This window comes from Lipotes vexillifer, unplaced genomic scaffold, assembly GCF_000442215.2.
Source record: "Lipotes vexillifer unplaced genomic scaffold, Lipotes_vexillifer_v1.1 scaffold217, whole genome shotgun sequence".
In the NCBI taxonomy this organism is placed as follows: domain Eukaryota; kingdom Metazoa; phylum Chordata; class Mammalia; order Artiodactyla; family Lipotidae; genus Lipotes; species Lipotes vexillifer.
Window position 1 is genome coordinate 7,356,342 of NW_006788200.1, and position 16,823 is coordinate 7,373,164.

At 42.3% G+C, this 16,823-nt stretch overlaps 1 protein-coding gene across 1 annotated transcript in view; it reads left to right on the forward strand.

Moving 5' to 3' along the window:
* Positions 1 to 230: 230 nt before the first annotated feature.
* UBE2D2 (ubiquitin conjugating enzyme E2 D2) overlaps positions 231 to 16,823 on the forward strand; it is a 61,189-nt gene continuing 44,596 nt past the window's right edge. Inside the window, exon 1 of the mRNA XM_007461442.1 lies at positions 231 to 867. Coding sequence (XP_007461504.1) covers positions 844 to 867 — 24 coding nt within the window. The 5' untranslated portion in view covers positions 231 to 843. The remainder of the gene's footprint in view (positions 868 to 16,823) is intronic.

Genomic DNA, 16,823 nt, shown 5'->3' on the forward strand with positions numbered 1-16,823 from the left:
TTGGACAAGCCCCTTCCTCCTTCAGGAACATTGCAATGGACCTAAGTGCTCTTCCCGGGTCCGTCTATGCTCTGGGGATGGTCGGGTGATCTGAAAAACATTCGCTTTTAACGTTTATTGATCTCAGATGTCACGCGAATGAGGGACCACAAGTAAGGCACTCATCAGTCGTAGCGAGCGAGCGAGCTTCTGCGACCCGCACCGCAGGTCTCGCGAGATCTCCTCCTTGCGCTTCGCGGCGTCATCGTCTCGGCGGCCGTGGTGGCGACGGCGACAGCGCGTAAGGTACTCACAGGGGCGGCCCGTATCCCTCCGCCGCCGGCGCGGCCCAGCCCTCCCTCCCCAGCCCGCCAATCCCCGCTCTCCCGACCTGCCCCTCGGCCTGGGCCCACCCCGCGCTCCGCCTGCCCCACCCCGGCGGCGCCGCCCGCCCGCGCGTCCCTCGGTCCACCTGCAGCAAGCAGTCCCTCCGACCGTCCGACCCAGAGGCGCCGGCCGAGCCCGAGGCCTGGGCTCTTGCTCCCTGGCGGAGGGATCCGCGGCGGCTGAGGAGGCGGCGCTGAGCCTAGAAGGAAGAGGCAGCTACCGCGGTGGCGGCGGCGGCGGCTCGGGCGGCAGCGCATAAAGGGGCCGCCGCCGGGTGATGCGGTGACCCCTGCGGCAGGCTCAGGAGCCGAGTGGGCCACGGCCCCAAGTCCGTCCCGCCGGACCCGCGCTCCGGAACTCCCCATCTTCTCCGGCCGACCCGCGATCACCGAGGCGGCCTCGCGCCCCCTCGTCCCTTCCCCGTCCCTCCCCTGCCCCTGTTCCCGCCCCGGGGGCCGCCTCCACCTGCCTCCCACGATGGCTCTGAAGAGAATCCACAAGGTAAGCTGCCAGAGGTCGGCTGTGGCGAGTCGGGCTGCCGGGTGGGTCGGCTGAGCCGGCTGCGGCCTGCACTTCCCCCCGTCGCCTCCGCCGGGCTCGCAGCTTCTTTGGATCCGGCTGCCGGCGATGCCCCGGCCGGGCTGCCTTCACACCCCACTCCCAGTGATGGCGCCCACGGAGGCCCGGGCGCGCTGCCCGCGCTTAGGCCGGAGGTATGTTCGCCGGCTCAGTGTTCCTTCCCGGCCTCCTCTCTAGGCCCCGCGTGGTATGGAGTCCCAGGGCCTCTTCCCGGCCTGGGACTGCTGTGCCAGAGGGCCATTGTCCGGCCGTGCCGGGAGGGGGTGCTGGGACTGGGGCGTTGGGCGGCCCCTTCGACGGAGGTCGAAAGGGCTCTATGCCCCATCTCTGCCCATAAAGCCCCTACCCCCACTTGCCTAGGCTCCCTCCACAGAACCGCTTGAGCTTGGGGCCCGTATCTCAGGCGGACTGAGGAAGCCTTTTTGTCCGATCCACAAATATTTCTGGAGTTCACTTGCCTCTTAGTGGCCGCACGCTTCGGTCCACTTAACTCGTCCAGAAACTGTTAAGAGTAGGAAGTTCAGGAGGAAATAAACATGACTTTTATGAGGCAGGAGGGAAGTAGAGGGAGAAGCGTTTTATTCCTTGAGGTTGCCAAATGTAGTCAGAAACTGACACTTCAGTTTGCAGGAATGGATTTAATAGAAAAGCTGTTAAATTGTCAAGGGTAGAGGTAGAAACCTGAACATTGAAAACCACTGGAGAGAATTTCATAAAGTTTCCTTTTACATTCTCTTCGCAAAATGGATTTTAACGCTTAAATTAGGTGATATGTTCAGGGAGATCCTTTTAATGTAGGAGGTATTTTGCTACCTTTTTCCATTAGGAAGGATTTCTTTGCCCTTTAGGATGAAGGGTTATTTATTTGTAGTTGCCTCTACGGAGGTTTTTCTAATATTGCTCTGGAGTATGGGCTTAGCTTAAAGTTTAGGGTTTTTTCCCTTCCCTCTAGTATTGTAACCTCCTATTACCTCTCACTATCTTTTTTTCCTTCTTCTTCTCAGAAGTGGGGAAGCGGCACTGGTGATTTTTGTTTGGTGTTTCACTTGGCTACTTGGAGAGGCTGTATTAAACCTCTAGCCAGTAAGAAGTAGATCCTGGGATTATCCATCCTAAAGGATGGGATAGAGATGCAAGGGGAAGAGAACCAATTTTCACCTTGCCTTAAACTCAGTGAAAATGCAGGTTTGGTCAGTTAAACACCTCAGCTCAGCAGCTTGTCTTCGTTTCATTCTTGATCAAAGACCTTTAATGTGGAATTAATCCCAATGGTTACTGTAAATTAGGTTAGATCCTCACCAACTTCTTTTGACTTTGATTTCTATCAAATGAAAAAGGGCAGACTTTAGACAGAGTAAATCTACTAAAATGAAGGAGGTTATTTGTTAAAAGAAGCTTGAACTTTAAGCAAAGATCTCTTAACCATTTAAGGGGCAGGAGCACACTGAGGACAGGTCTTCCAAGTAAATAATACATATGCATTTTTAAGGCTTTAAGGAGTTATGAGATTTTAAAGACTAATTGAGAAGTTATCAATTTGAGATTATACGTGTGGAAGATTGTGGCCTTATTTTTAAAACCTGAAGAAGAGTGAGTATAATGTGCGATCACTTACAGATCAAGAAATGTAGCCTTTAATCTCTACTCTGATATGTATGTTATGGAGGTTTTTTCAGAAAAGGAAATAGCACTCAAAACATGCATTTTAATCTTCTAATATCCTTGCCTCCAATAGTATGATTTCTTTTGAATACTACATGTTCTCTAGATTTTCTCTAAAAGATGCCCTTATTAAAATTTTAATAAGGAAAATCAAGTGTAGACAATGATAATTTGAACTTTTAAAACTCAGTATTAACCTTTTTTCACCTGGTTTATAACTTAGAGCCATCCTCAAAGTATGGCTCAACTTCTGAGACTGCCAGGGATTAGAAAAATAAAATTTATTTTTGGTGTACATACTAGTCATAGTCAATAAGACTGTGAAAACAAAATGGAGATTTTTTTCCCCTAACTTTTTGTATGACACCAATTTTAAATTGAATGCAGACTTGGATAAGACCAGTCCTATCTCACCCTCAGCCCTAGTGATGTATCTGCGATGGAATCCCCCAAAGACAGGCTTGGCTTACATAACTGATCTTGGTCTTGAACCTTCCCAGTTACTATTCTCTGAGAAAATAGTTCTGCTTAAATACCTCTCAACTTGAGATATCATGAACTACTGCATCTGGGTTCTAATAAAATTTTATTAAGAACAAATACTTTTGACATGTGGCATCTTTAGGAATTCAGTATCTTGTGTTTCATTGACAGAGGGAAATAGTGTTCTGTGAATCTGACAGTCCTTTAAATGCCATGACTTTTTTGGAAAAAGCTTTTGGTGGACTTTATTTTGATTTATACTTTAAGGTCAACTGACCTATTCTTTAACAGAGTTTACCAAAGAGGTTTCATTTTGAACATCCATTGTAGTTCTGTGCAGGGATTGGGACCCTTTGGGATTATTCGTATCTACACCAAATGGCCCCAGCCTGCTACGTTTTGAGGTTTTCTGCTGACATTATCAGTCTTCAGCTTTGATTTTGATGCTTTGAGTGTCTGCCTCTAGCAGCACCACCCCCAGCCCTTTTCCAGTTGGCTGCGTCTCATCTGTTGTGGGCTGGGAAACCAGATCACTGAGCTTATTAAAATTATGTCTAAAATAAGATCCAGTAGGCTCTGAGTGAAGAGGGCTTCATGTGTTCTGTGAACTGTGTGGTCTGACTGATCAGAGACCTTTTTTTACTTGCTTCCTGTTTTTCTTCTTTACCTTTGTTATACAGATGCAGGAAGCTTTTTGTTGCTCTTAGCGTGCCATAATATTGAAATACAAGGTTAATTTCTTTATTTTGAGGAAGGGTAAAAGGCTGAATATCATGATTCTTTAAAGAATTGAAGACAGACCAAAGTTAAGATACTAAAAAGCTCTTAACAGTGATAGTGCCTTGTACGTTTTAATGGTGTCGTGCTAGTTATAGTTAACATTTGGAATACATAGCTTTAATGCCAGGACTATCACTTGATTTACTGTATTTCTATGATTAAAGGTTTTAAGGCCCCTGAAAAGCCCAGTCAGTCAATTTTCCAGTAAAATAAAGATTTCAAACTCTGATGGCTAGGCAGGTGACCAAAGTGAGCAAAGAGAATTGGAGGGAGCTAGAAATTGCATGTGCTATTAGAAGAGGGCAGCTGCTATTCAGCTCCCTCCAAATGTTGCTATTGCCAGGATCTGTGCCCAAAGTTGCCAGATTTTTTTTTTTAAGGGAAGCCACAAATCCAGATTTTTGGCAGCCAATTCAAATTAAAAACAACAAAACCAAAAGACAACACCACACTTTTTTGTAGATTGGTAGGCACCAGTTTAGTATATGAATTAAAAATAACCGAAGATTGAGGTTCAGCAAGTAACCGGGAGTGTAAGGATTAAATCATTTAAACCATACTTTGTCTTTTTAAAAGTGTCAAAGTATCGTTTTATGTAAATGGGTACAATTAAGTATCAGTAGTTTTTTGTAAACTTCTAATTAACTTCTTTGGTGAAGTTTTGTATGGTTATAGTCATAGGAAAAGCCAATTTAGTAGATGCATTGATTCCGTGGTAGAAGTTTACATCTTAACTCTTAACTTCATTGTGATACTGTTTCATGTTATGAATCATCTTTCTGTAGACTACATACTTTCAAAATGTCTAAGATTGCCAGTTACCAAAGGGTGATTTTTAAGGATATGGGAAAGGAGTTGTAACATTGTAACAGTACTAATTTTAAGATTATTTTAAAATACTGTACTAGAAGTGTGATATCATGCATTGCCTTAATCTTATCAGAGGTAAAGATCCAGTGAATTCCAGTCAAAATGATGAAACAAATTAGCAAATAGTCTTGAGTATTTGGAACTTCAGTATAATAAATGGTTGACAGAAGATGACTGTTTGAATTAGTTTTATCTTGGAAAGCAGACATCCCTTTTATTTATTTATTTATTTATTTATTTGGCTGTGTTGGGTCTTCGTTGCTGCGCCAGGCTTTTCTCTAGTTGCGGAGAGGGGGCTACTCTTCGTTTTGGTGCGTGGGCTTCTCATTGCGGTGGCTTCTCTCGTTGCAGAGCACGGGCTCTAGGCGTGTGGGCTTCAGTAGTTGTGGCACACGGGCTCAGTAGTTGTGGCTTGCGAGCTCTAGAGCACAGGCTCAGTAGTTGTGGTGCACGAGCTTAGTTGCTCCACGGCATATGGGATCTTCCCGGACCAGGGCTCGAACCTGTGTCCCCTGCATTGGCAGGTGGATTCTCAACCACTGCGCCACCAGGGAAGCCCCAGACATACCTTCTTACTCCAAAAGCTAAGCTTCTTGAAATCTCAGGGAGGATTTTTATTTTTTCCTTTAGAAAAGGATTCTTTGTTTCACAAAGGTTCATTGAATTGAGAAACTTTATTTGGCTCTTCTGGGTTGCTATTTAAATGTAATTTAAACAGCCATCATTAACTTAATAAATCTAGGTTTTTTTTTTAAGTCTCCCAGTGTGTATTACTGTACTGCTGACTGACAAGGAGGAAGTTTTGACAAAGTCCAATTCTGGATATTTTAGTCCAGAGAGAGAGGGCTGCTAAAATATCCTAGGCAGTTCCCAGGATAGGAATACCTGACTCATGCCTGATGCTGCCAGCAACCTCTGCAGCCTTATCCCAGAAATGAAGGAGCACACTTGTTTTTTCTGTAGAAATAAAATTTTGGTGGTTAGGTTCCCAGATTAACCTTCAAAATCATGTTAAACTATGACATAGGAAATAAAGTACCATTTGTTCTTTTGTCTGCACAGTCAAGTGAGACTTCAACTAATAGAATCAGAAAATTTTAGCACTGCATCACCTCTCAGAGCTACTGTCTGAAAAGGCCATGTGACTTAGTAGGGCTGGATAAAGAACCTGGGTTTTTTGACTGTGCCCAGTGTCTTTTCTGGCAGGCCCTATACTCGTAGGTAGTCGTTAGGTATGTAAATCCAGAGGATGCAATCTTTTTCTTTTGTTTGAACAATTGGATATTTAAACTATGCCCTGGAACCAGAAGATTTTTTCCTCAACATCTCTTATTGTTGGAGAGGTGTCTATGAATTCCCTTAAAACTATGTAGATTTTTTGGGGGGAGGGGACGGGTTTCAATGTTTTAATTCCAAAAAGCAGAAAAATAAGAAACTATGCAAATTTTTGATGTTCTGTCCTCCATATATCTTTCATCATAGTCAAATGGGTTTTTTTAATCTCTCCAAAAGACTAAGAATCACTGTCCTGTCTCCTTAAACATTCTGTTTTAATCTCAGTAGAGGAATTACCTATTCTGTAGAGGAAATAGAAATTTGTGTGAATTCTTTAAAATTTCCTTTGAGGCCTTTAAAAAGAAAAAGAAAAACCAAACACCACAGCTACCATCTTTAGAGTACTCACTCTGTATCAGAATGACTGACTCTTCTGAACAACCCTATGAAAATTCTGTTCTCCCCAGGTTAGAAGAGAAAATGGAGATTTGGAGAAGTAAACAAACTTGCCTATGATTATATGGCTATGATAGGAAAAGCCAGGATTCAAATGCATTCGATCTTGACTATGGAGCCAGCCATTGCTCCAAGTATACCTTAGTCATTGCTCTTCTTCCCTTTTGTCTCTGAAGAAGCTATACTTTACCCATTGCAAGCTAACTTTTACTTTTCATCCTATTCTTTTTGCCAGGTCCTTGCTCTCTAGTAATTGTCCCTGCTCTCCTAGTTCTAATCTCTTCTCTGACTCTCCTAAGCATCCAAACTTGTCTAAGACTTTCCTCATCCTAAAAAAAAAACAAAAAAACTTTTAAACTCTCCTCTCCCCTAGAGCTGATTCCTTTCCTTCCTCCTCTTTATCCCTTCCATCTCTGGCATTTCAGTGCCAAAATTCTTGACAGAATAGTGTCTGTTCACTGTTCTGGGACTGTTCAGTAAGGTCACTGACGATTACTTAATTGCCAAATTCAATGGATACCTCAGTTTTGTAACACTTAGTGTGATTATACTCACATTATTACTCATTTCCCTTAACTTTTGATAAACTTTCTCCTCCTTTCTCATATCTAGTGTTCTAATAATGTTAGTATTTCCTAACGTTATTAGAGCACTTTTCAAACTAATATTGTTTATGGCTACAAACAAAAGTTCATGAAATAATGCACACTTGGATTAAAATTGACAGCACAAATGGCTGTCAGTTAGGTAAGCTAATTAACATAATCAATATATAATATACAAGCACAAAAATAGGTAAATTACTTAAAAACAAAATATATTAAGATGAAACATTATTCATTGTCATTTTGCTATAAAGTAACAAACACCTAAAGAATAGTATTTTAAGAAAATGAAAGGGATCCTCATCAGGTGCTGCATTAAATGTGTCACTCTTGGGAATTCCCTGGCCGTCCAGTGGTTAGGACTCCACGCTTTACTGCTGAGGGCTTGGGTTTGATCCCTGGTTAGGGAACTAAGATCCCACAAGCCGTGTGGCATGGCCAAAAGAAAAAAACGATGTGTTACTCTGTATTGTTTTCATTATAGTATAATGTGAAAATTTGTTTCAGGCAGGTGTACTGCAACAAAAGAAAGAATTGAAACTGCATGTTTTGCAATATTCATGCAATTAGGCCACTACCAACATTATTAATTGTCTCATGGGCAGACAGATCACCTAATTTAAAAAAAAAAGTGTGTGCTTTGCTTATGTTTATTTTAAAATAATCTGGTTTTTCGGGCTTAAGAATCAAAGGACTCTGCTTTTCATTTAAAACTTCCATGGGGCTTCCCTGGTGGCGCAGTGGTTGAGAGTCCGCCTGCCGATGCAGGGGACACGGGTTCATGCCCCAGTCCGGGAGGATCCCACATGCCGCGGAGCAGCTGGGCCCGTGAGCCGTGGCCACTGAGCCTGTGCGTCTGGAGCCTGTGCTCTGCAACGGGAGAGGCCACAACAGTGAGAGGCCCGCGTACCGCAAAACAAAACAAAACAAAACCAAAAAAAAAACCTTCCATATTCTAGCTATAAGTCCATGGGGAATGTAGAAATATTTAGTATTCAATAAGCTTTGATTAAATAACTTCTCAAATATATATTGAATTATAATAAACAGGATAGTTCACTGAAGTCAGGTAATACCCATGGTTAAGTGCTGTTTATGCATCGGAACACAGATATAATTTGCTTTGTGGTGTGCAAGTTTCTTGAGGCAAATTATTGCTTTAAATTCCTGGAAATATGTAGTATTTCTTAAAGACATATTAAAAGATAAAATTTAGGACAAAAAGATTGCCATCTTTATTCCTTTAATACATGTTAGTGTCTCATGAGAAATATTAGTGTAATTGAAACAGTTCTAATTGATCTTTCTCAGAATTATTTTCCTTTAGTCTTTGTGCTTTTCTTTATGCCTTCTCAACCCACCCTCTCCTCCTGAATTCTTTCTTCATCCTTGGAGATCCAACAGACCGCATCTCTGTGAAACATGCCCCAGGCATGCAGGCAGTAGGGTTCTGCTGTAGAACTGTTTCTTAGTATGTAGACATGATTGATTATTACCTCCTCTAGACTGAGCTCTTCTGGGCAAAGTCCCTGTCTTACTTATTATATTCCCAGTACCTGATGCATAGTAGGCATTCAGTTTTTGCCAGCAACATTTAATGAAAGTCAACAGCAAGTGGTATAGTGGGAAAAAATAGTAGGATTTTGGAGCAACATGCCTACTGAGTCATGTTCTAACCCTGTGGCCTTAGGCAAGTTACTTCACTGATTTTTTTTTTGGCCTCAGCTTCCTTGCCTATAGAATGAGGATAGTGTCACATACCCTGCAAGCCTGTGGGGGATGAGTAGAAAGAAAATATGGACCATGTAAAAGATAGTTTTTTGGTTTTTTTAAAATTTATTTATTTAATTTATTTATTTTTGGCTGCGTTGGGTCTTCATTGCTGCACGCGGGCTTTCTCTAGTTGCAGTGAGCAGAGGCTACTCTTTGTTGTGGTGCGCGGGCTTCCCATTGCGGTGGCTTCTCGTTGTGGAGCATGGGCTCAAGGCGCATGGGCTTCAGTAGTTGTGGCACACAGGCTCAGTAGTTGTGGCTCGCGGGCTCTAGAGTGCAGGCTCAGTAGTTGTGGCACACGGGCTTAGTTGCTCCGCGGCATGTGGGATCTTCCCAGACCAGGGCTCGAACCCGTGTCCCCTGCATTGGCAGGCGGATTCTTAACCACTGTGCCACCAGGGAAACTCAAAAGATAGTTTTTAATATTAATTACCACTGGCTTAACTGCCAAGTAATGTTGACCCATGAAATTGGTAGAATCTTGAAATCTTAGGTGTCAGTGTTAAGTGTCTGTTTAGCATTTCACCTTCATTGGTACCCCAACCAAAAAAGAAAAGGGAAAAAAATATACCCTGATGTTGTAAAGTGATGTTTTCTAATATTTCTAAATGAAAAAAGGGACTGAGTTCCAAATTTTTTCTTCAACAAAGTTCTAACTATTGTTATCTTAATACGTTTCCAATAAATGTGATATTTTTGTAAGCCTAGACGTGAAGACAGTTCTCTTAACATAATCTTGTAATAGAAGTATCTGCTGCTGTCCTTTGAGCATGTCCCCGCACCACTTGTAGAACATCAGTGCCTATATAAGTGATAGCACTCCTTTGCCAACTTTTTAAGGGCGTATAGCAGATCAAACATTTGAAATCAAAGCTGAATTTTACAGAAGCTGTAGTGATAACGGTTTAGAAATAGGTTTCTTAAAATAATAGTATGCTAATGGGAGTGAGTGATTTTCTTTAGATTAAATGTCCTCATTTATACCATCTGTATTAGTTTCGTAGGGCTGCTGTAATAAGTTACAAAAAACTGAATGGCTTAAAACAACAGAAATCTATTCTCTCACATTTTTGGAGGCCAAATGTCCAAAATCAGCATAACTTCAGGGCCACACCTCCCTCTGGAAGCTCTGTGGGAGGATCCTTCCTTGCCTCTTCCAGCTTCTGGTGACTAAGCATTCCTTGGTTTGTGGCCGCATCACTTCAGTCTCTGCCTTCATCTTCACACTACCTTCTCTGTGTGTGGTCTTCTCTTTTATCTCTTATAGGGACACTTGATCTTACACTTAGGGCCCACCCATGTAATCCAAGATGATCTTATCTCAAGATCCTTAATTTAGTTATGTTTACAAAGACCCTTTTTCCAAATAAGGTAACATTTATAGGTCCAAGGAATTAAGATGTGCCACATACCATTTTAGGGACCGTTCAATGCATTATACCATCTAATCCCCAAATTCTAATAAAGTGACTGCTGTAATTACGGTTGGGCTTTTCTGATTTTGTTTTTATCTTTCTAAAATTTTGAAACAATCTCAAACCTACCAGGGAAGTCGCAAATACAGTACCTAGAACATCTTTTTCTTTAACCATTTCAGAGTAAGGTGCCAACATGATGACTCATCAACCCCAAATACTTTAATGTGTATTTCTTACAAAATGGACATTCTGCTACATAATCGCAGTATAACCATCAAAATTAGGAAATTTCCATTGAGATACTACTGCTATCTAATCGTCATTTAAGTTTTGCCAGTTGTTCCAGTAATGTCCTTTATAGGAAAGAATCCAGTCTGTAGTTACTTGTTGCATTTAGTTACCTATCTCTAGTTTTCTTTAATTCCTTAGTCTTTCCTTTGCTTCATGACCTCAACACTTTTCTTAAAGTATAGTTGCTTTATGACCTTGACACTTTTAAAGATTAGAGTCCAGTTATTTTGCAGAATGTCTCTCAGTTTGTGTTTTTCTGATATTTCCTTGTGATTAGATTTAGGTCATGCATCTTTGGCAGGAATGTCACAGAAGCAATGCTGTGTCTGTCTCTACATCTTATCAAGTGGTACATGATTTTGGTTGGATTCTTTTCGTTCCATCCTGTCAGGTGGTATACAATTTCAGTTTGACCCATTACTGAGAATTTTCACTTCCATCACTTGATTAAGGTGATATCTACCAGGTTTCATACTGTAAAGTTACTCTTTTTCCTTTTATAATGAGTAAATAATTTGTATGGAGATGCTTTGAATATATGTACTTCTTTACTCTTTATCTATTGCTGCATAAGAAAATACCCTAAAACCTAGCTGCTTAGAACAATAAACATTTATTATCACATAGATTCTGAAGATTGGGAATCTAAGAATGGCTTAAAGCTGGGTGGTTCTGGCTCAGGGTATTTTCTTTTTCTTTTTCTTTTTTTTTTTTTTTGCCATACGCGGGCCTCTCACTGTTGTGGCCTCTCCCGTCGCAGAGCACAGGCTCCGCACGCACAGGCCCAGCGGCCATGGCCCAGGGGCCCAGCAGCTCCACAGCACGCGGGATCCTCCTGGACTGGGGCATGAACCCGCGTCCCCAGCACCGGCAGGCGGACTCCCAACCACTGTGCCACCAGGGAAGCCCTCAGGGTCTTTTTTTTGAGGTTGCAGCCAAGCTGTTGCCGAGGGTTGCAGTACTCTGAAGGCTAGAGGATCTCCTTCCAAGCTCACTCTGTGGTTGTTGGCGGATCTCAGTTCCTTGTGGGTTGCTGGACTTACAGACTCATTTCCTCCCCACGTGGGTTTCTCCCACTCAGAGCTGCCTGAGTGTGCTTAAGACATAGCAGCTAGGGCTTCCCTGGTGGCGCAGTGGTTGAGAGTCTGCCCGCCGATGCAGGGGACACGGGTTCGTGCCCCAGTCCGGGAAGATCCCACATGCCGCGGAGCAGCTGGGCCCGTGAGCCATGGCCGCTGAGCCTGCGCGTCCGGAGCCTGTGCTCCGCAACGGGAGAGGCCGCAACAGTGAGAGGCCCGCGTACCACAAAAGAAAAAAAAGACATAGCAGCTGGGTTCCCTCAGAGTGATCTAAGAGAGATAGAGCATCCAAGTGAAAGCCTGTAGTATCTTTTATAACCTAATCTCAGAATTGACAGGCGTACCATCACTTCTGCCATGTTCTGTTGGCCTCACAGATTACCCCTGGTACAGTGTGGGAGGGAAGACTGCACAAGGGTGTGAATACCAGGAGTTCAGGATCGTTGGGAGCCAACCTGGAGTCTGGGTGCCACACTGTTACTCAAAAATTTTAACTTACTCATTTTAAAGTTTATATTTGTATGCACTCATGATTTCCTATTTTATTCATGTGGGTTTTAATAATTTATTATCATTTACTTTAATCCTCAAATTATCCCCAATTTGCTTTTTTCCCCATCATTTGAGCACATCTTTAAGTTCTGGCACAAAAAGATGTTTCCTGCATTTTCTTCTACTTTCCCTGCTCTAGCTCTGTTATCGTCTATTTTTCCAAGGATCCCTTGGTCTTTTTAGTGGTGAATGGTATTTAGAAACCAAGATCTGGATGCTAGGTATGCTCATTGCTTTTGGAATCTCACTGTTTCCAGGCTTTCTCAGTGTAATCATTGGATGTAGCTAGGGGAATATGTGTATGTATAGATTTACTTTTCTCTCTATATATACCAAAAACCATGAGTTCACACCGGTGCCTCTAATTCCAGTCCAGTACCATAGGGTTCACCCCGTATTTTTTCCTTTCAATATTGGTATTCCTTTTGTTACAGTGAAAAACCTGGCTTCCGTTAATGTATTTACTCATTTGATCAATTCCCCTGTGTATAATCAACTTCCCATTGCTGTGGCCCATCTGCATAGATACGATTCTTTGTCCCCGTCTCTCCTTGGGGTGCCCTTCTTAACTCTGTCCTACCTTGGACATCCTGCACTGGGTCATGCCCATTCCCCTGTGGATAGCCTCACTATTTTTAAAAACAAATGAAAATATAGGACTTATTTGACATAAATATTTAGATTAAAAACTGTTTAAAATAATAATGCTAATTGTTACTTAAAACACATATGGAAAAATCAGTCTAGTGATTGTGACCACATGCACTTTTCCCAGTTAGGGAATATGGCATTTTCTGTAGCCCATTTTTGGAAAAAACTAAAACCATGATTTTAGTTTAGTGTTATTATTATGAGACAATTTTGATAATTATACTAGTAACCTGTATAAACTAGTCTCCATTCTTAGAAATAGTTGGAAAGAACCATAATTTAAAGTCCCGAAACTTAATCTTTTATTATGAAGTATTTTTATGTCTACAGAAAGTTTTAGATACTGATGTGACCAACACCTAGGTACTTACTATCCAGTTTAAGATTCAGACCTACCTAATTTAGCTTCAGTGTTAAAGTTTAGTCAGGAGCCATGGCTTCTTTTGGTAATTTATGAGCTTGGGATCTTTGCATATATTTAGAAATATTCATGTTTTGATAAGGGTACATTGTTGTAAGTAATGGGGAATTACTTGTGAAACCTCCCCTACTTTACCTATTGCATCATGGCAATACTATATCATCACTGAGTTTAGTAGTAGGCTAGATTCCTGTCCATTGAAAGGTTATTTATACTTTAAGCATTGTGTTTCACTTTTTTTTTATTAGAAGTAATAAAATCCACTTTGAAGTAATTGAGCTTACCAGGAGTATATCATACATGCTTGTGAGCTCTTTTTAAAATTGTGAATTGCCATGATATTTATATCCATTTCAAGGTTGACTTGAAATCATTGCCCACATGTTTAAAACACTGATTAAATTGGTTTAAGACAGAAATTTTAATTCCTTTCAAAGAGAAATAGTTATACCATTTATTTTTATCACTACAGGGCAAATCTCTAATGAATAAAAATTTGTTTAACTTACAGCGACAATCCCAAAACATGCTTATGCAATATTTTTTTTCAGTATATCTAAGTCTTATTTCAGTTCCTCTATTGTTGAACCTATAACTTGATATGAAAATTAAATTGTATGAGGTCACATGCACCATTAATACAAGGTTAAGAAGATTGTTCAGACTTTGAGGAACAACTTGAAGGTAACAATGTATTGACATTGGATCATGAACATGACTTGATCTAATCTGGGAGTGTGAGGTAGGACCACCAGTGTGGCACTCCCTTTACTTTTTAAAAATTTTATTTATTTATTTATTTATTTTTGGCTGTGCTGGGTCTTCGTTTCTGTGTGTGGGCTTTCTCTAGTTGCGGCGAGCAGGGGCCACTCTTCATCGCAGTGCGCTGGCCTCTCACTGTCGCGGCCTCTCTTGTTGCGGAGCATAAGCTCCAGACGCGCAGGCTCAGTAGTTGTGGCTCACGGGCCTAGTTGCTCCGCGGCATGTGGAATCCTCCCAGATCAGGGCTTGAACCCATGTCCCCCGCACTGGGAGGCAGATTCTCAACCACTGCACCACCAGGGAAGCCCTCCTTTTACTTTTATAGTCAGTACTTTCATTGTCTTCTGGCTTCCAGTATTGCTGTTAAGTCCCAAACTATTCTGATTCCTGATCCTATATATGTGACCACCTTCCTTTCTGGAAGCTTATAGATTTTCTTTGTCCCCAGTGTTGTGAAATTTCATGATGTTTGGTGGTGTAGGTCAGTTTTCACTTATTTTACTCAACATTCAGTTGGTCTTTTTGAGTCTTTTTTTTTTAATATTTATTTATTGGCTGCATTGGGTCTTAGTTGCAGCATGCGGGATCTTTCATTGCAGCACACGGGCTCTTTGCAGCGCGCGGGCTTCTCTCTAGTAGTGGCATGCAGACTCATTAGTTGTGGCACATGGGCTCTCTAGTTGCAGCACACAGACTCCAGAGGGCGCAGGCTTTGTAGTTGTGGCACATAGGCTCTCTAGTTGTGGCGTGCCAGCTCCAGAGTGTGTCGGCTCTGTAGTTGTGGAACGTGGGCTCTCTAGTTGTGATGCGCAGGCTCAGTAGTTGCGGTGCACAGGCTTAGTTGCCCCTCGGCATGTGGGATCTTAGTTCCCTGACCAGGAATTGAACTGGCGTCCCCTGCATTGCAAGACCGATTCTTAACCACTGGACCACCAGGGAAGTCCTTGAGTCTATCTATATGGATTTGCTTATTCTGGACCTTTCATGTAAATACAGTCATACAATATGTGACCTTTTGTGTCTGGCTTCTTTCGTTTAGGCATAGAGTTTTCAAGGTTTAGCCAAGTTGTATGTATCAGTAGTTAATTCCTTTTTATGGCTCAATAATATTCCATTGTATGAATTTACTACACTTCCCTTTTCCATTCATCAGTTGATGGGCATTTGGGTTGTTTTCTTTTTTTTTTTTTTTCCGGTACGTGGGCCTCTCACTGTTGTGGCCTCTCCCGTTGCGGAGCACAGGCTCTGGACGCACAGGCTCAGCGGCCATGGTTCACGGGCCCAGCTGCTCCGCAGCATGAGGGATCTTCCCAGACCAGGGCACGAACACGTGTCGCCTGCATCGGCAGGCGGACTCTCAAGCACTGCACCACCAGGGAAGCCCTGTTTTCATTTTTTAACTATTAAGAATGATACTGCTATGAACATTTATTTTAAAATTTTTGTGTTAACATGTTTTCATTCCTCTTGGATATATACCTCAGAGTGGAATTGCTGGATCATATGGTAAATTTATTTTTAATTTTTTTAATTGTTTCCTTCTAAGAATTTTATAGTTTTAACTCTTACATTTAGGTATTTGATCTGTTTTTTCCAATTTTATTTTATTATTTTTTTTTTTGCGGTACACGGGCCTCTCACTGCTGTGGCCTCCCCCACTGCGGGGCACAGGCTCCGGACACGCAGGTACAGCGGCCATGGCCGTTGGGCCCAGCCACTCCACGGCATGTGGGATCCTCCCGGATCGGGGCATGAACCCGTGTCCCCTGCATCAGCAGACAGACTCTCAACCACTGCGCCACCAGGGAAGCCCCAATTTTTTAATTGTTGTAAAATACATATAAGATTTACCATTTTCACCATTTTTAAATATACAGTTCATTGGTATTAAGTGTATTTGTATTGTTGTACAACCGTTACTACTCCATCTCCAGAACTCTTTGTTTTTCAAAACTGAAAGTCTGTACCCATTAAACAGTGACTCCTCATTTCTCCCTAGCCTTTAAGCACCCACCATTGTACTTTATCTCTCTGTGGTTTTGACTGGGTTCCTCATAGAAGTGGAATCATACAGTATTTCTCTTTTTGTGACTGATTTATTTCACTTAGCACAGTGTCCTCAGGGTTCATTTATGTTGTCAGAGTTTCCTTCCTTTTTGAAGGCTATTTACTATTCCATTGTATGTATATACCGTATTTGCCTATCCATTCATCTGCTGTTGGACACTTGGGTTGTTTACACATTTTAGCTATTCTGAATAATTCTGTAGTCAGCATGGGTGTATCTTTTCAAGACCCTGCTTTCAGTTATTTGGGGTATATACCTAGAACTGGAATTGCTGGATCATATGGTAATTATATTTATTTATTTATATTTAATTAATTTATTTATTTGCGTTGGGTCTTCGTTGCTGCCTGTGGGCTTCTTCTCTCTAGTTGCAATGAGTGGGGGCTACTCTTCGTTGCGGTGCGCGGGCTTCTCATTGCGGTGGCTTCTCTTGTTGCAGAGCACCAGCTCTAGGAGTGTGGGCTTCAGTAGTTTCAGCACGCGGGCTCAGTAGTTGTGGTACGTGGGCCCTAGAGCACGCGGGCTTCAGTGGTTGTGGCTCGCGGGCTCTAGAGCGCAGCCTCAGTAGTTGTGGCGCATGGACTTCAGTGGTTGTGGCTCGCGGGGTCTAGAGCTGAGGCTCAGTAGTTGTGGCGCACGGGCTTAGTGCTCTGCGGCATGTGGGATCTTCCCGGACCAGGGATTGAACTCATGTCGCCTGCATTGGCAGGCGGATTCTTAACTGCTGCACGA